Source organism: Equus przewalskii, chromosome 9, assembly GCF_037783145.1.
Source record: "Equus przewalskii isolate Varuska chromosome 9, EquPr2, whole genome shotgun sequence".
Lineage (NCBI taxonomy): Eukaryota > Metazoa > Chordata > Mammalia > Perissodactyla > Equidae > Equus > Equus przewalskii.
The window spans coordinates 77003275-77027703 of record NC_091839.1 but is presented as its reverse complement, the minus strand read 5'-3'; the positions used below and the strand labels follow the sequence as shown (position 1 = coordinate 77027703).

At 40.2% G+C, this 24429-nt stretch overlaps 1 protein-coding gene across 10 annotated transcripts in view; it reads right to left on the bottom strand.

The window, feature by feature from the left end:
- The window catches only part of AKAP7 (A-kinase anchoring protein 7), a 134570-nt gene that overhangs the window by 59559 nt on the left and 50582 nt on the right, over positions 1–24429 (bottom strand). For all 10 annotated transcript variants that reach the window (XM_070557131.1, XM_070557130.1, XM_070557129.1 and 7 more), the window contains one exon: positions 16302–16414. In XM_070557131.1, the coding sequence (XP_070413232.1) occupies positions 16302–16414 (113 nt within the window). The remainder of the gene's footprint in view (positions 1–16301; positions 16415–24429) is intronic.

The window sequence follows — 24429 nt, the reverse complement described above, 5'->3', positions numbered from 1 at the left end:
AATAGAGGTCTAACATGTTAGGACAGCTCAAAGAAAATCACAAAAATGGTTAAAGCCAGGAAAGTCAGACCTGTAAAGGCTAAGAGAGTTGGGAATATTTCAAATGTAGAGAAACAATATGGAGGCTGTCTTCAACAAAACCATGCTAAGGGTGTTGCAACCCTGGAATTCTGACTATGCTTGGTGATTGTCTAGTACTGTGTGTGAAAATTATTTTTGCCTTGAACCTGACAGCGCCAGGGTATGTTTTTAAGGCATTCACCTTTACAATTGTACCCAATATAATGGACATATCAATTATGCAACATAACATTGACAGAGAAAATAGGAAGTTAAATACAGGATATCAGACTTTGAAACAATAAATTAGTGGCAAGAAATATCAAACAAAAACCTTTTACAACTATATTAATTAATCACCAGAAATGAGTGATGTTTCACTTCCCTTTAGGCTAGTTTTAGTCACAGTTTAGAGGGAATTATCAGTGATGTTCAAAGCCACATGATAACCTTTGATACAATGGACCATGAAACCCTGAGGAACTTCTCTCTCGGCTGTAACTTGGCACCCAAACAGCCAATACAGAAAAAATGTCATTGAGAGCATGATGAGTATTTTTAGAATCATCGAATGGCTGCATCTGATAAGAAATGGAAATTGTCTACCCAGGAAGCACTCAACATATCAGTTACATTTAGCCAAATGATGTGTATAATCTAATATGCATCAAAGAGGGCTGACTTATATCATTTTGCATCCAATTCTATTTTCAATCTAGGAAGTAAAGAGAGCCACGAAATACCAAAATTCACAGTTAACAATCTGAATGTGAAAATAATTCATTCAAGGTTCGGAAAGATAAAATAGTTATTATTCAACTTTGATTTCTATGACAAAGTTATTGTGATCAGAGGAATGATGAAATGCCAGTTTTATTAAGAAGATTAAGGCTTTTGTATAGTAGAAAATAATTTCTTATCTTGACTTATTACAATAATCACAACTTCCATCATGAAAATATAAACAGGCTGCACCTCAGACAAAGAAACCACGTGTCCTATTGATGCTAAGTTTGACATTCCTGTACCTCTGCTGTGTTTTCCAATAGTTCATTGCTGTGATGCAGTGGTTATAAAAGAAATGTACATTTCCTGTGATAATGACAAAATTCAGAATGTAAATTAAGAGCCAAACCAAACTGGCTTGTCATTTGGGGTATTAGCTGCTAAATAGGAATTGTCATCTTTGACACTCAATTCATAAGTGGAAAAAGGTTACCTATCTTTAGTGATACGATATTGGTTAAAAAGCTAAAATCATTTTTAATAATCACTTTTAATGAAAAGTTTAACTTTCCATGAAAAGTTACATATTGGTGATTAAAAGCTATAAAAATATTATATATTGACATGGGACTTCTCAGGAGCACATCTTACGTTACGATTCTTAATGACCCCTCCATCTCTTGGCCTAACGACATTTTTCGCTATTATTTGCACTATTTAGTTTCCATCTTCCTCCTGGGACAGACTCCTTGATCACCTCCTTGTTAGCTGCTCTTCCGTCAGCCCCTCTTGGTTGAGATAATGGAAGCCTTTCCATTCAGGCTCAGTTCCACCCAAGCCTGTTCTTGACAGGGATGGATAAAGGAGTCTTCACTGCACCAGCCAACGGGCCCTGGAAAGGCCTGGTGACTTCAGATCCAGGCCCAGCGACCCGAGTGAGAACTGCCTGGCAGCCCTCCATCTCCTCTTCCTGCCACTCTGGGTCAGCCTACGGGGCTGGGCTCTGCCAGGGCCCCCTGTCTGGCATGCCCATTTCCTGCCTGGCTGAGCCCCTGACACCTTGCCTCGTGTCTGTTAGTAAATTTAGATAGGAAAAGGAAGAAGTGATGGAAAATAGAAAAGATATTGGTACTTTGCTCATTGTTTTGGACCAATCCAAAAAAATGATGCTTTCTATCATCTCTATAATGACAATAATAAAAAATACTTGTATAGTATTGACTATGTAGAGGCTCTGCTCTCAGAACTTCTATTAACTCACTTAATAATCACAATAACCCTACAAGACTGGTACCACTGTCATCCCCAGATAAGGAAACTGAGTCACAGAGAAATTAGGTCACTTACCAAGGACACACAGCTAGTAAGAGGTAGAGCTTGGATTCAGATTCAGGATAAGTGGAGAACACAGATAAATTGAAAAGAATAGAAAGATAATATTCAAGCTCTTCACTATTTAAAATATTAAAATTCTAAGAATATTAATCATTCTTAAGATATAATCATATGTACTGTCATATTTCTAAAACCAATGTGAAAATTACTTTGGGAATCCCTAGCATTTTAAAATACCTGCCTTTATATAAAGAACTCTCGCAACTCAACAACAAAACATCAAACAACCCAATCAAAAAATGGGCTGGAGACATGAACAGACATTTCTCCAAAGAAGATATACGGATGGCCAATAGGCACATGAAAAGATGCCCATCATCGCTGATCATCAGGGAAATGTAAATCAAAACTACACTAAGATATCACCTTACACCCGTTAGAATGACAAAAATATCTAAAACTAATAGCAACAAATGTTAGAGAGGTTGCAGAGAAAAAGGAACCCTCATACACTGCTGGTGGGAATGCAAACTGGTGCAGCCACTATGGAAAACAGTATGCAGATTCCTCAAAAAATTAAAAATAGAACTACCATACGATCCAGCCATCCCACTACTGGGTATTTATTCAAAGAGCTTGAAGTCAGCAATCCCAAAAGTCCTATGCACCCCAATGTTTATTGCAGCACCGTTTACAATAGCCAAGACGTGGAAGCAACCTAAGTGTCCAGCAACAGACGAATGGATAAAGAAGATGTGGTACATATATACAATGGAATACTACTCAGCTGCAAAACAGAACAAAATGATTCCATTTGCAATAATATGGATGGACCTTGAGAGAATTATGTTGAGTGAAATAAGCCAGCGAGAGGAGAAGAATCTGTGTATGACTCCACTCATATGAGGAATTTAAAATTATGGACTAAGAACAGTTTAGTGGATACCAGGGGAAAGGTAGGGTGGGCACAAAGGGTGAAGTGGTGCACCTACAACATGACTGACAAACATTAATGTACAATTGAAATTTCACAAGATTGTAATCTATCAATAACTCAATAAAAATAAATAAATAAATAAATAAATAAATAAATAAATAAAATACCTGCCTTTAATATGCCGTATTGCTATTAATAAATCAAGTGATAATTATATGTCCATAGTAAATGAGTTTCATAGAGGGAGGTAAGAATTCACAGATGCTACTTATACACAGAAACAATTATCCAACAATAATCCAGCATTTAGAAAGAACTCTTCTTGTACTGTGAATATCCAAATAATCAAGTAAAATACTGGAGAGATTGTCTGCGTTTTCTAAACCAGTTCTTTATTTGAAAATACGGTATTTCTCAATTCTTCATTTTCCTTTACGCTGGAGCATCTACACAGCTCACCGTGGGGTTATTTAGGTAGACCATGTCCTTAATCTCTCTATTTATAAACTTCCTTTTAACACTAGTGCCTTGTTTAATCTTGCGGCTTTAGAGAAAGAAAAAGTAGAAACTCTTTACCCTAGCACTGTATCCAACATTTACAATATTACACCTTTCAGCAAATAATAAGTAAAAACATAGCTGCCAGAGCTACATGTTTTTAATCTACTGCTGACAACTCCTTCGACCTACCCTACCGCTTTGAGAGGAGCTAGCTGCTCTTGTGGCATCAACTGGCAAGGAAAGCAGTCACAGAGCGACGGTGACAAGCAACCCCTCACAGCATAAGCTACTTCACCAAAGCCACTTCATAAAAGAGAAGATGCTGTTTCGCTTCCTGGGCCTGGAGTTTCTTTCCATGAGGTGCTGGCATCAAACAGAACAGAGGAAGAAACATGGCTTCGGTTCACATTTAGTTTATTTACTTTAGTTTATTTATATTGACTAATGACATCTTAACCAGAGATAACAGGTCCACGGTACCCAAGAAGTACTCAAGGTTGCAGGCTCAACACAGTAAGTACTGGAACATTACAACACCTTTATTTACAATACAGTCTGTTCCCACATAAGCTCATTCTTGGTCTACTTAGCAAACCCCCTCTCAATTCCTCCGCAAGCCTTCTCAAGTTTAGAATGAGAGATCACGTGCAGTTTGGCCATATAACTTTATTATATTTGCATGTGGCTTTCCTCATTCTTACGGAAACAAAGAAAGGGTGTCCTAAAGGAGGCATCCAAGAATGTTTCCTATCAGCTCAATCTCTGCTGGACTCTCAACTCCCCTTGAGCAAACTCCAGCTGTGTTCCTGGCTCAGCACAGTCCTGTGGTCACTCACATAAACAAGCTACAACCCACTCCTCCCTATCACAGCTGTTTTCCTAATATTTTGCTTTTTGGAGCAAATAACGACATGTTCTCTTGACTTCACCAGCATGACCATTTATTTCTATAAACTAAAGATAAAACATAAAATATCCCCCACCTTGGGGCCAGCCCTGTGGTCGAGTGGTTAAGTCTACACACTCCCCTTCGGCAGCCTAGGGTTTTGCCAATTCGGATTCTGGGCACAGACGTGGCACCGCTCATCAGGCCACGCTGAGGCAGCATCCCACATAGCACAACTAGAAGGACCCACAACTAAAATATGCAAGTATGTACTGGGGGGATTTGGGGAGAAAAGGCAGGGAAAAAAAAAAAAACACTGGCAACATTTGTTAGCTCAGGTGCCAATTTTTAAAAAAAATATTATTTAGAAAAATTAAAATATCCCCCACCTCAAAATTTCTCACCAAATATGGTCTATACACTGACAACTTATTCTAAGATGTTTTCCTCCTTCATTGCAATGGCTTCCCCTTCTAATCAACACTTCGCAACATTAAACCAGTAATGCCAGCAAGCCACCGGTGTACAAAGTTCTCAAGATCGCAACCAGGAAAGCGAAGAGTGAAACTGTTATGCAGAAGACCATTCAGAAATAAGCTCACAGAAAAATCCTAACGAATAATTTTAGCTTGTCCTACAACACTGGCCTACATACTGTGACATACTTACATTATCACCAAACGTGTTCTGCTTTTACAGCCGAGAGGTCTAAAGCGTGGAGCCTTTCACCTAAATTGGTTAGATTATCTATAGACAAAACTTCAGACTTAACTGTAGCCTCAGATGCCATCCAAATGAGAGTTAAATACCCAGACAGTGTAGAAGAGACTGTACATTGGCAAAATTTTTTAAATGCATCCACAGACATCACGAATGCTTAGCCTTGGAATGTTAAACAAGAAAGTCCTAGAGCATTTTTGTAGCTCATCCTGCTCCTTTGCATCTGGCACTTGCTTCTTCTCTCACTTTCTTATGAACTAATCAATTCCCTTGACGCCCCTCCCATCAACATTCTTCCTTCCTTTCCCCCACTCCCCAATCTGAACAGAACACCGTACTTCAGCTAACTCATCCTCTTTCAATCACCCTGGCATATTCCCTGCACACCCCTTAGGAGAGAAGCCCCTACCTAACAGAGGAAAGGGTCCCAACAAGGATGTTACAAGAACTGAATGAGGGAGTGGGAAAGAAAGTGGGCACTAAGACTCACATTGAGCATGCTATTGGTTAGGAAATGGAACAAGGAAGAAAGGTGCTCAATGATACAAGCCTTTGCACTTTATTTGGTTGGACATGTTCCTTAGATATCATGCTAGACAAAAGAGAGTTTGGTAGGAAAAAAACAATAATTAGATATGGAACAGTTATTAAACATATGACCCAGGAATCATGTGTAGCCTTTAAACCAATTTCAAAATGAATGTTTCTCTCCAGGTAGAGCAAGAAATATATCCAAAGACTTTCTTTTTTAATATGACACACATTGTTCTGCAAAATGATTTTATATATAACATGCAATTAGAATCTTTTGTCCACACCTCAAACTTAATCAAATATTTAAGTGTGAACTCTCCTCTTGGTATACATTTGAAACACAGAATTACAGGGATTACATCATTTTTCTAATGGACTCAGAGTCAGTATATATCTATGAATATTAGATTACATATTACTTCCAAAAAAGTAGCACAGTAAAAAAAGATATCAGACCTGCCAGTAATCTTCACACAGCCTTTTCTTTTAGAGATTTTAAAAACTGAGGATCTTTTCAAAATTTCAAGAAGCACTTCCAGACTAATCATATAAGCAGTGGGTTTCGTAGGCAGAAAAAAAGTTAAAAATAGGAAAGCTGACAAGAAGCAAGGAGTTGGGATCTTAGGATGATAGTATGCAAAAAATTACAGACACTAGCATATTCCTCTTTTTGCTATTCCTAGTATGTGCTATCATAGTGGGCAGGGCCCCAGGAAAGCTAGACCAGCCAAACCTGACACCATCCCCTCCATGTCCACCCCACCTTGTACATCTTAGGCGGCTGCCAGTAGGAATACTTGTGATAGAAAGTTAGAACCTCTTGAGAAGTATGTTTGACATGATTTCCCTATCCAGTCAGCTTACGCCCAGATAACCACTCCCCCAACTTAATTCCATCAAATTAAGTTCTAGAGATATTTGCGCTGGAAGTCCAAGAGCCCAAAGTACTCAGTTTACCATTCTCTGATTCTCAGGGTAGGTCAAGGAGAGTGAGGAGGAAGATGGAAGCCAAGAGGAAAAAGTCATGAAAAATGGAGTGAGTATGAACAGAGAGAGGAAGTAGCTAATGTGCAGGACTGGTAGAGGGAGTCACCAAGAACATTTTCCCAGGTAATGGCTGATTAAGATCCCACGGTAGTACTGGAAGCCAAACATGAAATTACTATGACAGAAATGTTCTGGTCTAAATGAAGTTATATAACAAAATATTATAATCAAATTCAGCTGTAGGGAAGGCAGTCCCCAAGGAAGGAAGAGAGGTACTTTCATACTCTGGCCATCAGTTTGAGGGCAGTGGAAAGAGACAGTGTATGTGGAAGGCCTTAAAGATGGGGCTCCAAAGTGGTGTCACAAACTTTGCCAACAATCAGAAATGTGCCATTCAGGTAGGTTTTGGAGATACACCACTTACTGCAGGAACCGAGCTGGAGTTCCCGTAGCCAAGCACAGCTAGCCCCTTAGGAGACACGGGCGACTTTGCTAGGTCTTCAACCACAGATAATATGAAGTTTGGCCCTCGCAAAGAGGTCAATAACATTTTTTTCCCTTAATTTACCGAAGTAACCAATAGAAAGAGAACTGAGCAATTTAGTAATTCAAAGAATTAGTATTATTCTATTTAAGGTACCTCTCCTGGAGAGAAGATTCTCATGAATGGTCAAAATAAATCAGCTCATATTTACGAATGGAAGTATAATTCCAATGTAAACTAGTTATGGTTTTGGGTCACAATCTTAGTTTCCCCTCAAATCTAAGTGGAGCTCTCAAGGAAATTATAACTTTACCTTCTTTTATTATGCAGTTCATTATAATTAACAAGAGCTGGTTGGCCAGTGAGCTCGGCCACCCTTTCTAATGGTACAGAAAATTTTATTGCCACCCAAATAATTTTAGCTGGTTTGCTTTTATGTGACAATCCAGGTGGGTTGGAAATTAGCTACTATCACTTATTAAACAAGCTAATTCTGTATCAACACTATTCTGGAATAAAGTTTAAGTTTTCTTGACTGCATGTTCAATTTTGCCTTTAACCATAATCTATCCACTGTGAGGCCTGCCAGTTTCCCACAAGATCATTATGTTCATTCTGTCCTTGACTAGGAAAATGACTTTAATAGAGGTTTCAAAATGTCTAAAAATGACTTGAGAAAAAACTTTTCCCATTACTTATGGTAACAGTCGAGATAGAAAATTCATATTTTAATTTAGTTAAGGCAAACCCATGCAACTTTAATTTGAATACTTTGTTATTGCATCTTTTAATACCAGTTCTAAAACTCTGTTTCTTAAGTTACATTTAAACCAGAATTTTGCCTGTGGATACAAATGCTAGAAAATAAGTAAAAGTGTCCAGCAAGTCTGGATGTTTGAAGCAAAAATATCATTTGAGCCTGAATTATCAAGATCAGCACTTCCTGAACCACGTTCTGCCAAACACTCGTACTACGAGATGGCTGATGAACAAAGGACTTGCTGGTCAAGTACATTTGCGAAACAACGCTGAGGTAGACTAGGTAACTATTCAAAGTATTCACTGCCCCTCCTTGTGGTGTCCCTTTCCTCAAGAGAATTATACACCCTGCTCTGTGGAACTCCGAAGGGATCACGTAACACGGCCAGTAAAATGTGAGCAGGACTGATGCGTGTCACTTCTTAGCAGAGGCTTTAAGAATCAGCTTGTGATTCACCATCTCTCTTTTTCTTCTGCCAAAAGACCAGCAAGCTCCCAGAAGAAGGCTGTCCAGCCAAGGTCCTGAGTAAAGACAATGTGGAGCAGTGCCACACGTGACCATGTCTGTGAGCAAAGAAATAAACCTTCACTGTCATAAGCTCTCGAGATTCACAGTAAACATAAGCACTTCAGAGATCTTAAGAAGTCCTGAAATAAAGGATCAGATTCATTTTACTGAACCTATCATTGCTAACATTCATCTGATCACAGAATCCTTGCCTCACATAAAACCCTAAGAGAAAAATTTCAGGAAACATTAATGAAAATATTTGTTGCAAATCTCCATTCCACTTTGCACCAATTTAATATTAGGTTTGCTGTGTCATTTATTCTAGGGTTTTCAAAATTTTCAAAATCTCTAATAGAATCAAGGTCAACCAGGAATCATTTGTTATTCTAACATTAGTCAGTTTCTACAATCCTTTTAAAATGCTTTCTGCTTATTATTTCTCATATGCTAATTTTTAAAGGTGTATAATGTACTAAAAGATTTCAAATGAACATCTGGTTTAGCAATATCTCCAATATTATTGGATATCTCCAACTGCTAAAAAATATCTCCAACTGTTGAATAGGATATTTAACAATCTCCAATTGTTACCTTCTATGGAAATAAACTAAACAACACAACAGCATGAAGTTGAAAAATGTATGAGAAACATAAGTGAAGTCACGTGTTCTAAATAGTGCTCTTTGACACACACTAGATGACACAGTTGACTAATAACACCTAGAATATCTCAGAAGAAATTACAATTTCATCTCACAGTAGATTTCACTGAATTTTTAATTTTGAAAAACCATTAAAAAGAGATGTGTTGTGTTTGTTTAATTACTGATTTTTAAGTAAGAAAAATCCAAGGAGAATTCCATACCCTAGCCTTTGGCCTAAGTGTACCTGGTAATATGAAAAGAGACTCAAAAACCACTAAAAACTGTGAGTAATTAAGTCATTTGGCATTGGGAGATTGAGAAATGGGTCACTGAAACAGCCTGCTTTATCTTGTACCAAGCACATTTTTGAAACAAGCTTTTGTCTGGAATAAGAAAGGCTCACTGATACCCAGGGCATCTAACGTGGCCTTGAGGGCTGGGGTGAAGGAAATGCAGGACAGTCTCACAGGCCTCTCTCTTGCTACAGTGATGGACCACTCCTTAAAACACGGGCCACGTGAAAGGCGGCCGGCTGTGCCTTTGACCACCAGCCCTGAGTTCCTTCTCTGCCACAGAGGCCCTCCCCTCCCTTTCAGAGCTGGTGCTTCCATCTCCCCGGGCCCCCTCTCACACTTTCTGTGCCTTCTTACAGTGGAGCCCTCACCCTCTGGAAATGACAATTTGCTAGTGATTTCTGAGATCTGTCACCAGAGGTCTGCTCCTCACTCTATAGTCCTCGCCACCCTGAAGTAGCTTCTCATGCAAGTCCTGCTGGCCCAGTTGCTTCTGGCCGCACTTGCACATAATTTGATAATTACCAATTTCTCTATTTCCTCCTTTCACTAAAGATGTAGTTTGTGATATTTTCCCCATTGTCTTTATTGTTCTGTAGGTTTTCAAGAAGAAAGATGGAAAGATTCACATCTAAAATGCCAACGTCTTCCTATCAAGACGTAAAGACCTTTCTCCTTTCTGTCATTCTCCTTCCATGCACACAAGAAAGCCAATCTACAGTCTAGAAAAAAATTCTCTATGTGAAACCAAATTAGCCTATTTGGTCAAAATGCTTACCTTATAGAAATTTCAGAATAGCACAGGAGTCAAGAGTCATCGAGACCAGGTTCCTCCTCTCACTGTGAGTAAACAGAGGTCAGGAGAGGTATGAGATTTGCCCAGGGCTAAACAACGGAGCTAAAACAAGAAGACTCATTCTCCTTCAAATTTATTACAGACACTCCTTCGAGAAGGAATAGTCTAGGACTGTTGAGTTTTGAAATGGTTTATAAGGGCCCATTTATCATGCAGACCCAAGAAAGTGAGTGGCAGCCAAGTTGTACCAGACCAGTTAACAAAATCCTGAGAAAATGTGCTACCTGATAGATATATAAGAGTAAATAATGGGGGGAGGGGTGGTGAGGAAAGATGACAGTAGGGGCTCCTGGCTGGCGACAGGTGTAGAGGAAGGTTGATATGTAGCCAATCTAAAGTGTAGAAATTTTTAAGTACAGTCTTGGTCCTGTATATTCAATCACTGAATAATTCAAGGCCTGGGTTTCCCGTTAACTGCACCATCAGAACAGAATTTTCACCATGCACTCTCTTTTCCCAGTTCCCATTGTCACTCCTACTGATGCCTGCCTATATCCACTTCCCCCCTCCCCTCGACCCACCATCATATGGTCCAGTAACCACCCCTCCACCTGGGTTATGTGCACTCAAAACAAACTGGTCTACGTGAAAGTAGTAGCTAACAATTTGCAAGGTCATCATTTCTTTCTTCTAAAGTTCTCTCATCGTCTGACTCTGAAAAGCTGCAGCAAGAAGGTGCCGATTAATAAACCACAGCTTTGACAGTTAAGTTCTGAGTCAGTAACTTGAAAAGAGGCACAAATCAGGAAAGATATCTAAGAAGCTCAGAAAATAATTTATGCTTAAAAACAACTGATCTTCCCATGAAACCTTTACTCCTGGAGGAATCTAGATCCGCAGGAAGATGCTCGTTTGATCTGAAACTGGTCCTGTTCTGCCACCAAGTGTTAGCAAACACTTCTAACCAACCAGCTTCTGCACAGAACACACATCACAGAAATGACAGAAACACAAGGTCACACAAGGAGAATAATACATCCAAAAGGATGCACTATAAAAAGCACAGAGCTGAACAAGCAGCACACTCACCACGTGAAACAAATATATTCTAAGGAAACTGTACAAATAACTTGAATTTTAGTCACTTTCAGAGATACAGTAACTTCATAAAATTTTCTGAGACTTCATTTGATGTAAAAAACTGTAACTCTGAAAGCACAGTGATAATCAAAATAGTTCTAAAATATACAATAACTAATTTCGATACCCTCTCATGTGATATAACCCACTAGAATTTCATGAAACTAAGAATACACAAAACTGACACATTGACTAAATGCCTTCTGGTGTTAGAAAAATGTGTAATTGCCAAGAAGAGTCTTCTGTTTCCAGAATCTAAGTTAGGCAACTCAGTTCTCTAGCTTGGAAACCAGAATACCATGCTGTTGGCACAGGAAGTTCCATGTTAGGAAACTTGAGGGAGAGTTTCTATATTTTCAAAATTCTGAACACAATCTATAGAACTTTTGATTACCCCACTGGGCTTTTGGTTACTTCTACTGAATGCTATCACTGGCAAACAGGTACCTACCAGAGGATGGTACCCCAGAATCCAAGGACTTCTGCAGCCAACATTGAACATCACTGGGAAATCTCGCACTAGCTCTTTATGACCAGCCCAGGGGTGGGGAACACTCGTGCCCAGCGCCAGATGTCTGTCCACATCTTTTATGTCAATGAGATGTTTTACCTTCATGAACAGACCAATTATTGCTCCAACTGTGAATCTTTTTTTTTTAAATGTCAGCATGAATAACAGCTTTTTAGGTCATTAAAAAAATGACACTGATTATATGGTAAAAAAAAAAAAAAAGTATCAGTTGAGGTACTACTACGGAATAACTGGTTTCACCTCCTGGAGATGATAATGAATGGATCCTCTATCTTACTATCTCAGAATTTGCCTATAATAGTCCAGAGCACTCCTCTACCCAGAACTCCCCTTTTTACCACTAATTAGATGTCTTTCCCTATGACAGTACCTATCCCAACCACAGTACCACTAGTATCTTAGGAGAGCACCAGTATCTACTCACCACATAAAATGGTTTCCAGACAGCCTTCTAGCAGGTCAAAGCAAAATGCAAGGAGTATACCAAATGGCACCTGCCTTCAAAACGGAGCATCTTAGCAGGAGGTATCATTTGCTCCTTTCTAGATTCTCACTATCCATGTACCACCCATCCATACCAGAAACTCAAGGAACGCTCCTCAAGATAATGGAAGACCTTCAGGTTCTCTGCATCCAGTGGCTTGCCCTCATCCCTGAATTGTGGAGCGTCTAATTTGCCTGCCACCAGTTCCTTCTACGCTCAGCCCACAAAGGCTCCACTCTTCCTGGGAATCCCAGCAAACCCCCAATGAATCAAGACAGGAATGCTGAGAATGTCAAGGGGGATTTACTATATTCTGGGTGGCATTAAGGTCAGCTGTATTCACTGATCCACCAGAAAAATCATGGGCAATTGTGGGGACCCACTTTTTGCCTCTGAAATACACTGAAGCACCTGAAGGTGGGTGCAAGGCAAACACAAGGAAAGTATTGTCATACGATTTTAATTACAGCATATATTCTACATTTTATTTATGTTTTTATGCTATTACATAAGCATAAGTCTCTATTTTAATAGCTGCTTAAATCATTGACATAATGTACCATAATGGACATAAACATCCCCTTCTTGTTATGGAATTCATTTCTAACTTTTCCCTATTATAGATAATCCTTCAGTAAACATCTTTATACATAAAGAATTTCTTCTTTTAAATTATTACTTTAGGATAATGTCAGCAGCATGAACTTCACAGTTAAAAAAATACAAATATTTTAATGTGTTTTGACGTGAATTACTTAATTCACAGCTCAAAGGGCCATACCAATTAGTAAGCCACCACTCATAATCTTTGATGGTCCTTCTACCTCAAATTTGTCCTAACAAATGTTCCTCTCACACAACGTGGTTAGGAGTATAAATTGGCACCATTATTTTAAAAGGCAATTTGAGATATTTTTGAAAAGTTAAAATGTACAATACCCTTTGACTTGGAATTCCCTTTCAAGGAATTGGTTCTTTGAAATACTGGCATATCTACACACGGATGTTCACTGCAGCATTTTTTTTTTGTTTGTGCAAGCAAAGAAACAGAAATCAACATACTTATTCATCAAGGGGAGAATACTTAAATGATGATAAATCAAAATAATATAGAGACGTGACCCTATTTCTGTTTTAAAGGAACTGTGTGCGTGTATATGCATCTATGTGTATTTGCAGTGCATGGGAAAAGGTCAGGAGGATAGACTCGTAGTGGTCACCTAAAGAGAGAAATTACACTGAGGGGAAGGCAGCGGCAGGGTGGTGACAAGGGAGAAACTGTATCTTTCATTCCACTGGGCTGTATGTATTGGGGTTGCTTACAGTGAGCATATATTCACCCAATACTTTCATCATTAAAATAACTTTTAAAATAAAATAATAAAGTACTTGAAATGAGACCAACTTCCTGGTATTTGAGTGAAAAAACCCTATTATTTCACACCTCTCTTTCTCTCAAGCTCCTTTTATTTCATTGTCAACCTAAATAACACAGAAAGCTAGCAATACATTCTACTGCTGACTTCATCAATGGCCACTCCCTTGTAAATGGTGGACCCAGAATAAAAACCCAAAATAGAATTAACACTGAGAGAGAGGACTAGCTACTTGGAAATGTAAAAAAGTTAAGAAGAAAGAGATTGAAGAACCACCATTTTCAAAGAGTCTACATTCCAAACCACAAAGCACAATAAAAATCCACTTTTTTGTATGCCACCTTTTCATATTGGCTTTAACTTTTATCCTGGAACCAATGACTTGCTGCATAAAGAAAATGCTGGATATTTATTTAAGCCTGCAGGTCTCAGTGCATACTACCCTGCAGACCATCTGGATGAGAATCACCTGTGGCACCGACTGACCATCAGAAGTCAAGGTCTTTCGACCCACCTCCAGATCTAAAGTCAGAGGGTGGAAATCTGCAGCTTCAACAAGCACCCCAGGTGACTCATGAATCCCAAAGTTCAAGATGTACTTTCATAAGTATTCAGAATCACTGACCATCACAGGGGTAAACAGGAACAGAGTCACCCCACAAATTAAAAGAAAAAATTCTTATTTGGCTTTCTGCAAGAGTAAGATCATAATTTATTTTCTAAAGATTAAGCATTCCGATCTAAACAAAATGCCATCTGATTTAGATTTCATACACCATTGAAGCAGGGACTGTTTCTATGTTGATTATCACCCAAGGCCCAGCACCCAGTGTCTGGCCCACAGTAAGGTACTCAAGAAATACTTGTTGAATTAATACGATTTGCACCTGGGAGCTCCTCACATGTAGAAATGAACGTGGAGGAACTGGACTTGGCCAGTGGGAGGGAAGAATATGAGACTGAGAACAAGATGAGATGGATTCTAGACAGGGCTCTGCACCTGAGGACAATGTGACCTCATTCCATCACTTAACCTTTCCACATCTCGTCTCTCTCTTCTATAAAGGGCAGGAGTAGATTCTGTGACATTACTGCCTAGGAATCATTGAACACAGTCTGAAATGTTGAAACAGCGATTCTAGAGCAGCTTAAACATTCCTTTGACAGACGTCCTTGGGTGCTCTCATTTCAAAGTTAATATTGCAAAGACAAAGAAACATTTTGAAACGCAGATATTACCTTCACCACTGATTTGTCATTCTGTGATTAAGTTTGAAACCACTGGGAAGAGGACAATCCATTTGAAAGCAAAACGAGAAAGATAACGAGCAAAACAATAAACCGTCAGTCTATGAGTTTCATCAGTTATTCCAAATTTCAAAATCTATTATTTACACAAATTATTTTTACCTAAATATTTTGGAGTGGTACCTAATATAATTATTATTGAGTTTGTGGCATAGTTATCCCCCAAAAAAAACCAACATGCAAGATATCTTTTTGAGGAGTTATTTACAATAGTTTGTAGAAAACTCATAAGCACGGGATGGTCAATCACCCAAACACATGTTTTAAAACACCAAAAAGACTTTCTGAGCACAGAGACATTAAATACAAAATGTGTCAAATTTAGAAAAAGGATCTACTTACTAATAGACATGACCTTCATTTACAGAGCTGCAAATCAGTCTTAAGTGCAGCAAAGGGTCATAGAGAGCAGGAGAAAACACTAATGTGCATGCCCATCTCCAAAACTCTGGAATATCAGAGCAGGTCAGCAGGCGTCTTAACCGGCATGAGAAAGTCCCTAGGCTGAAATGGGAAAAACAATGAAGGGTGCTCTTGGGCTTCCAGGAGAAATGCTCAGGAATCCAGAAGAAAGTCAAAAGTTATTCCACCCTCTGAGGGAGGAGGGGATGGCCTGGGAAGGAAGAAAGTCACTCTGAGACAAAGGGAGTCAAAAGACACGTCCCTTGGCTTGTGTCACTGTCGACCATCCTCAGGGAGAAGTACTTTAAGTACCTGGGGTGGCGGGGTCCCTCAGTTACCCTCTCACCCAGTCCCTGGAACACTTGCTCCAAGCCCTCAGTGGAGGCAACTGATGAAAGAGCAAGGTGATCTTCTGGAAACCTTGAAAGAGCTACATAAAGGAGGATAAAAAGTCTTGTCCCACCTGGAAGAACCCGGTTGCAGTGAGCAGCACCAGGGTATGCAGGCCAGCGGAGGAAGCTCTGAGAACAGCAGGCTACAAATGACCGTAAGCAAAGAAAGCAACAAAACAGAACCCTGGCAGCACCCTGAGGCTCTTCAAGGGATGTAGCAGACATGGCAACAGACGAAGCAGCAGTAGATAAAGGATGGTCGGGTATGCAGTTGATAGCCACCATGGTAAGGGAGGGCACAGCTGTTACAAGCCCCGTGGAGGCTCGGGAGCCAACTCAGCGTCCTGGGAACTGGAACCAAACTGACTTGGGATCCCAGGAGCAACAGTGGTAGGGTATGGGAAAACTACTACAAGATGTCACTCATGCCCCCAACCTTGCCAAAGGCTGGTGTGTCCAGTCAAACAAGGCTTGCCATAAAAACATCCACTCACCTTCTTCCGGAGCCATGGTACTTTGGACAATTTCATGAAGGTCAAATGAGGCTTAAAACTTCTGCTTTCCCCTGCCAAGATCCCTTTCTCTTGAAATGTCCTTTTTGCAGCCTCTACAGAAAATAAAAACAAATACAAAAATGCCACTGTTTAACAGATGGCTGCCTTTAATTATAAAAATGGCAATTCAAAAAATAAATTATTTTATAATGAAGATTATATATGTGCCTGAGTTTTTTTTTTCCTTAAAAAAGAGGAAAGAACATGTGTATGATAAACACATTATAACAGGCAAATCTACAGTGATTTCAAACTTTGGGTAAAGCAAACAAAAGTAACTTTAAGAGGGAATATTTAATAAAATAACTGTTTGGCTGATATGATGCTGATTTTCACTGAACATCCCAGTGGTGTCCATACGTATAAAAAATAGTAGCTTCTCTGTTGCCCTTCTTATCTAAAACTTCTCCTTCTGACCAAGATGGAATAACAGGAATTGGATTTACCCTCCCATCTGAAACAACCGAAAAATGGACAAAGTCCACAAAACAATGGTTTGCAAGACATGGTACCTCAGGCAGTGAAGGTCGGTGATCCCTGAGAGATGAGAAACAAACAAGGTGAGCCCTTCATTGCCCCAGCTTCCATCATTAAGCGTCTAAACCTCTGTGCAAGGAGGAGAAACCCAGACAGAGCCCAGTCATCTCACCAGGTTGAGGAAAAAGAGCTGAGAGTAGGAGAGACCAAGACATCTAGAGCTCACAGGACAGAGTACAGGAAAATTGACACCTGCACAGATCCAGAGATCTGCAAAGGGTCCCCCTAGGGAATTCAGCTGAGTACTGACCAGCACATAAATGTGAGCAAACTACTTGAGGATAGAGTAACACATTTGAAAGGATTAAAGGGAACCATGCCCAGCACTCACACAGGGGCTGGAATACTGTTTGCTCCCATCAGCCAGACTGGAAACCTCAAGACTCACGGGCCATGGATAGAATAGACGGGAGGGTCTGACCTCAGTATAAGAAAAACTAGCCCGGGACTGGTGCTGCTCTAGTCCCACCCAGAATCTTAGAAGCAGGACCCAAAAGGGAGAAACTGTTCTCAAGTAACTTGTGTGCCAGAACAAAGCCCAAGAATATTTATAGGAATAGGAAACTATCCAGCACCGAATGAGGTAAACTTCACCAATGCCTGGTGTCTAATCAAAAATGACCAGACACGGAAACAAACAGGAAAATACGACCCACAATGAGGAGATAAATCAATTAACCAAAAGTGACCCAGAACTGACACAGATGTTAGATTAGCAGCATCAAAACAGTTATTATAACTGTATTCATGTTTGTGAAGTAGAGATATGCAAGCTATAAAAAAGACCAAATCAAACTTACAGAGATCAAAACTGCCATGTCTGAGAAAAATAAACTGGACAGAATTAACAGATTAGACATTGCAGAACAAAAAAAATAATTAACATGAAAACATAGCAATGGAAACCACCCAAAATGAAACACAGAGAGAAGAAGGAAAGGAAAGGGAGGGAGGGAGGGAGAGAGGGAGGGAGAAAGAAAGGAAGAGAGAAAGAAGGAAAGAAAGAAAGAAAGAGAGAGAGAGAGAGAAGGAAGGAAGGAAGGAAGGACGGAAGGAAGGAAGGAAAGAAAGAAAGAAAGAAGGAAAGAAAGAAAGAAAACAATAGAACATCAGTGAGTTGTGGGGAAACTTCAAGAGACGAGAGAAAAGAAGATGAGAAAATATTTGAAGAAATAATGCCTGTTGGGAAATGGGAGTTGCCACAACCACAAGGGAAAATATTGGAGCAGTAACTATTAAAATGTAAACTGCACAAGCATTTTGAACCAGTTATTCCAATTCCAGGAAAACCCACAAAAATACAAGTATCAGCACATAAAATTCTATACAGAAGATACTTAGCATTGTTTGAATCAGCACAAGCTAGAAATAACCTTTATCCATAAAGAAGTGGTTGCTGAATTACCATATGGCCATACTAAGGGCTGTCATAATAAAGAGTGAATTAGAGCTGCCCACATTGTCCTGAAAAGATGTCCATGATCCATGAAGCAAAAGGGTGAGTTGTATGGTTACTACATCTATAGCATGATTCCACGGTCTGTTTTCAGAGAGAGATAGGGAAAGAAAATAATTCTCTCTATTTATGTTTGCATTGGCATAGAAAAACAGGATAGAAGATCCGAGGATGGGAGTTGAGATTGAAGAAAGGCAGGGGAGATTAGTAACGTTTTCTTTACGAATCTGCATATTGTTTGGTGGTTACGATGAGCATGTATTACTTTTGAACGTATAAAAATAAAATAAGAAGCACAATAACAAACTGATTCTACACTAGCAATGTGACGTTGCTACGAGTGCTCAAGAATCGTACCAGAATGCACAAATAGGGGGACAGAATTCTTTGCCGTTCGTGTGAAGATTTCATACTTTTCAAAGGCCTTTGGTAAACAACTTCTCATTTGGTCTTTTTACCTCAAAATCAGGTAGGGCTAATATATAAGTCAAGTTTAAAGACAAGAAAAAGGAAACATAGGAAGTCCATGCTCAAGGTCACACTCTTTGTTGCTAGTAGAGAAGGACCCAGAATCCAGGTGCCCTCACGTCTGCTCTGGTCATGTTCCACCCTACAATCCTAGGGCTGAGAACTCAGCTTGACCCCTGGGATCAGCGAAGGGCACAGAGCTGCCTCAACAACTCAGTGAGGAAGAGGAAGGCAGAGGAATCTGCCTCTTCCCACCATGGCCACACACACCAGTTTCAGGCAGAGAAGCTTCCCTGTTCTACACCTTGAGCTTCTGCTCTGAGTATCACTTCATTGTTTAAAAGGATTCCAACACTCACCAAAAAAGTTTGAAAACCAGTGATCAAAAAACTTATATAGGGTCCCTTCAGTAGCAATAACCCCACCAAAAATGTCCGCAAAAAAAAATAGAAACTGGTGATACATAGGGCACAGGATGTCTTTGAATCTCAAATAAGACCATATTCAATATAAATGTTTAGTGAGAAATTGTCCCTTTTAAATTCAGTTATTTTTGATCAGTGTTAAATGTCTATTTTCTAACAATTAAAAACCATGAACCCGGGGCCAGCTCCGTGGCCGAGTGGTTAAGTTCGCGCGCTCCGCTGCAGCGGCCCAGGGTTCAGATCCTGGGCACAGACATGGCACCGCTCGTCAGGCCACGTTGAGGTGGCGTCCCACATCCCACAACTAGAAGGACCTGCAACTAAGATATACAACTATGTACAGGGAGGTTTGGGGAGATAAAGCAGAAAAAAACAAAAAAGAAGATTGGCAACGGTTGTTAGCTCAGGTGCCCATCTTTCAAAAAAAAAAACCATGAACCCAGTAAAAGATTATTTAATGTTTCCAGGAAATGTGTCCTCAAAAATAAAAGACGTTGGAGCCAGCCCAGTGGCATAGCAGTTGGGTTCACACGTTCCACTTCAGTAGCCCAGGGTTTGTGGGTTTGGGTCCTAGGCACGAACCTATACACTGCTCATCAAGCCATGTGTGGCGGCATCCCACATACAAAATAGAGGAAGACTGGCACAGATGTTAGCTCAGTGACAATCTTCCTCAAGCAGAAAGAAGAAGATTGGCAATAGATGTTACCTTAGGGCCAATCTTCCTCACCAAAAAAATAAAAAATAAAAGATGTTTTTAATGCAATAGTAGAGTCATAAGAATGCTTTAGTTTTAACCAACAACTCTGTTGGAATCTGGAGATTACTAATGATGCGCAAAATTACAACAAGAAATACTTAGATGAAAACAAAACCAAACATATGTCCATTCTGCCTGAATATTTCTTACATAGTGTGAGACTTCAGCTTTCTTGCCTGGGAACCTAAAATGAAAAAGATGGGAGAATGATCAAAACAAAGACATCACATTATCCTTTCTGCAAAAATGAGGAGTTTTGCTAAAATGACTGGTCCATATGAAAAGAATAAAATAACATGAATATAATTCACAGAGAAGAGTAAAGTTTCAAAATGGAAATATTTCCACCAGAGGAGAATTAAATGGCTGCATTTTATTTACCAATGACCTAACTGTAAGTCCTGCCAGTGATACTCGGTGTGGGGGCTACTGTGCTGGACGGCACAGAGGACACAGAGCAGGGAAGAGAGCCTGCAAGTCACAGAAGAGGAGCTTCTGCATGTCAACCAGCTCAGTCCTCAAGTGCGTGGAGCACTCGCCTGGCTCCAACAGGTGTTCAACAGCACCTGCGGAATTTGAATTGAGCATCACCTTTGTGCTGAGTGTTCTATGTATGCTTTATCATCTGCTCCTCAAAACAACTCTAGGAGGTAAGTTACTATTATTGCATCTTTAAAAATTAAGAAACTGAAGGGGCTGGCCCAGTGGCGCAGCAGTTGAGTTCGCACGTTCCACTTCTCGGCAGCCCGGGTTCACCAGTTCGGATCCCAGGTGTGGACGTGGTGCTGCTTGGCATGCCATGCTGTGGTAGGCATCCCACATATATAAAGTAGAGGAAGATGGGCACGGATGTTAGCTCAGGGCCAGTCTTCCTCAGCAAAAAAGAGGAGGACTGGCGGTAGTTAGTTCAGGGTTAATCTTCCTCAAAAAAAAAAAAATTAAGAAACTGAGACTCTGAAATGTTAACAGCTTATTCAAAGATCACTCAGCCAGGTAGCGGTGAGGAAAGAACTCGAACTCAAATCCGAGTGACTACAAAGTTCATGCTGCCTCCTACGTGAAGAATCCAAAATCTTCTTTCTCCTTCTAAGAAACATTCTCAAACAAAAGGCAAAATGTGGTCAGATTACCTTAAAACTTGTACAGCAGATATGCATTTCAGATGACACGCCCAGATTTGATCATTCCTTCATTCATTCAGCAAATAATTACTGGGAGCCTACTCTATGCCAGGGACTGTTGTAGGTACTGGGGATACAACAATGAACAAAGCGAACCCCCTGCCCTCGTGCAGCGTCCATGTACATTGGGTGCCACAGGCAAATATATAAAACAACGTCAGGTATCGATCAGTGATACAAAGAAAAACAAAACAGGTGAGGATACACCAAGTGATGAGGAAGGAAAAGGGGTGCTCCCCTAAACGTGGTGGTCTGGGAATCCTGCTCGGAAGATGAGACATTTGAGCAGCCCCCGAACGAGGTGGAGAAGAGAATGGAGTGCGTGTCTAGGGGGACAGTACTCGTGGCAGAAGGAACGTCTTGAGGGGAGGAGAGCTCGGTAGGTCCAAACACAGTAAAACGGTAGGATCACCGGAGCAGAGTGAGTGGGCATTTGGGCAAGAGGTAAGAAATGGGTTTAGAGAAGTAGGCAGGGTATTATGGGGCATAGCAAAACTTCTGGATTTTATTCTATATGCGGTGGGAAATGTTGAGGGTTTTAAGCAAGGGAAATTCATGTGTGGGTAACTTTCTTTACTCATCTATAGTTCATCTAGAATATATATTTCTTCCTGGTGGAAGAAATTTCCTCTCAGGCAATTTGAACTCTCTCCCTGGGACTGTATTTCAGTTGAATGGGAAGGCAGCTAACAGAATCACAGTGTTTTACATGATGGGGGGGTCAGGGGGCAGGGTCTTGGGTCGCCATCTGGCATCTCCTGAGACATGCACCAAGGTTGGTTTTTGCAGCTGGACCTTGTTCCCACATATAATGACTCTCTGAAATCTCTGTGCCTTCTCAGGTACAGAAGCCTTCATTCTATTGCTCACCACATCAAACCAGAGCAAGCAGCAACTCAACGGAGCTGTCTGAGGCCCTTTACCACCTCCTTGCTACTCTTCAGCACACAGAAATAGCAGTTTCCAGGCCAAGGTGGAAGAGGTCAGAACTCTACAAGGCTACACCAAACCTCCTCTCTCCTCTTCGCCTCCACCGCCACTCTGGGAGCACAGGGAATTCTGGCCTGGCTGCCCCTATGGACACTGCTCAGGAACGAAGCCCATGTCACTCCTGCTCTCAGACTTACGTGGGTCTCTGTTGTTTCGTTCATGGGCTGATGGAGGGGCAAGAACTCACACTCTGGCTTGACCTCTAACTCTCTTCTTCACCCAACCCAGGGAATCTTTTCTAGCATCAGGGCAGGAAAACTTATCATTATGCTTAGCTGTGGAAACCCCAAAGCCTTCTCTCTATTTCTTCTGCTGTATTCTCTCTCTTCTGAGAACATGGGTACCACTGCCTGAAAAGGGGCTAAGCTAGGACATGGGACACAGGAAATAAAAGGAGAAAAACTCAGTATCTCAATATATTATCTCACCACATTTTCAAAATCTCACCTTATTTTACTTTTGTAATATCTTGCTAATGCTAACATAATGCTCATATCTTGCACATAAATGCTAATATGTGCTAAATATGATAGTTCAATCACAATTCATAAAATTGGGGCATGTCCTAAAAATCCTTCACTGCTAGTCACTGCCGTGAAAAGGTTTTCCTTCTCTCTTCTATACAGAAAGTTAAACAATAGACCATTAAAATGGCAAGAAAACACTGGTTTTAGTTGCAAGCAACAGATGACAACTTTGGCTGAGTTAAGCAGGAAGGGAATTCATATAAGGACACTGGGAGGACTAACGTACCAAGATGAAGGCTATGAAGCCAAGGAGATGGCCAACATTACGGTGGAGAACAGATCCACTGACACCACCATCTCTTCTAGCTGGCATTACTGAAACCAGGCACAGCACACAAAGGGCTAGAACTGCTGCCACCTGCCTTAGACTGGAGGTAGATACCACTGATGACACAACCTATCTGCATGGTCCTTCTTTGTTCAGGTTGCTAGCTTCTGATTCAAAGATGGGTCAAAGCAACATCATGTTCCCTTGCCCTTGCAGCAGAGGAATCTGTGACAGAGTGTATCTGACGTGGAGATGGTGGGGAAGAGTTGAGATGTCGGGCAGCCAAAAAACAAATTTAACAGTCCAGCATACACATGTTTTAAAACAATAGTGTATTCAGGGGCTGGCCCAGTGGTGTAGCAGTTAAGTTTGCATGCTCTGCTTCGGCAGCCTGAGGTTCACCGGTTCAGATCCCGAGTGTGGACCTACACACCACTCATCAAGCCATGCTGTGGCAGGTGCCCCACATATAAAGTAGAGGAAGATGGGCACGGATGTTAGCTCAGGACAAATCTTCCTCAGTAAAAAGAGGAGAATTGACAGTGGGTGTTAGCTCTGGGCTAATCTTCCTCAAAAAAAAAAAAGAGCATATTCATAACAAGTACTATTATAATTAACATATCAACATTTAACTCATATAAATTACAAACAGGTATATCTTTTCCCAACTACCCTGTCATAACCCAGCTTTGGCCCTCTCTATTTTGGCATATTCTCAACTGTTTTAAATGGAGCTAGAGCTAAAATGCTAGGCTGAATCACACAAAACTGTCATTTTTATGGGTCAAAAACAGTCAAATATTGACAACATCTGACGGTTTAACATACACCATGGTGGACTAATTTACTAAGTTCCTAAGATTAAACTGAAGGGATTAGGGCATATTTTCTAAGTCTTCAAGCATTTGAAGAATTAGCACATAGAAGAGTTTCTGTTGCAACTTAGCAACATGTTGATACCAACCCAAAAAACAGAAATAGCATGAAAGTGTGAAAGCAAAAATTCTTTTATTCAGTTATTTACTGAGCATACGTGCCCAGTGTGTGGCAGGCACATTACCTGCTGCAGACAGCAAACCCGTCCTGCTTTCATGGAGCTTATGGTCTCAGGAGGCAGAATCCAGCCCAATAAAGAGAAGGACTTAATGATGTTCAAATTATTAAAAAATACAAGAGATATAAGGAAAGGAGTTTTGTTAACAGAAATTAAAATAGTAGGCATTTGTATTGTTCATTATTATCTATATTAGTTTTTACATATTATCTTATTTGATATAACAATCTTATTAGTAATTGATTCTAAAGAAATAACATTTTTCAATTTACTGGTTTCAGTTACATCAAATTTTGACCCAATAGTTCTCATTATTCACTGGGCTAGAAATCTTTGATGACGGATATCTATTCACAATGCTGTTTTAAATAATATTTGTCACAAAGCTCATTTAATTTTTAT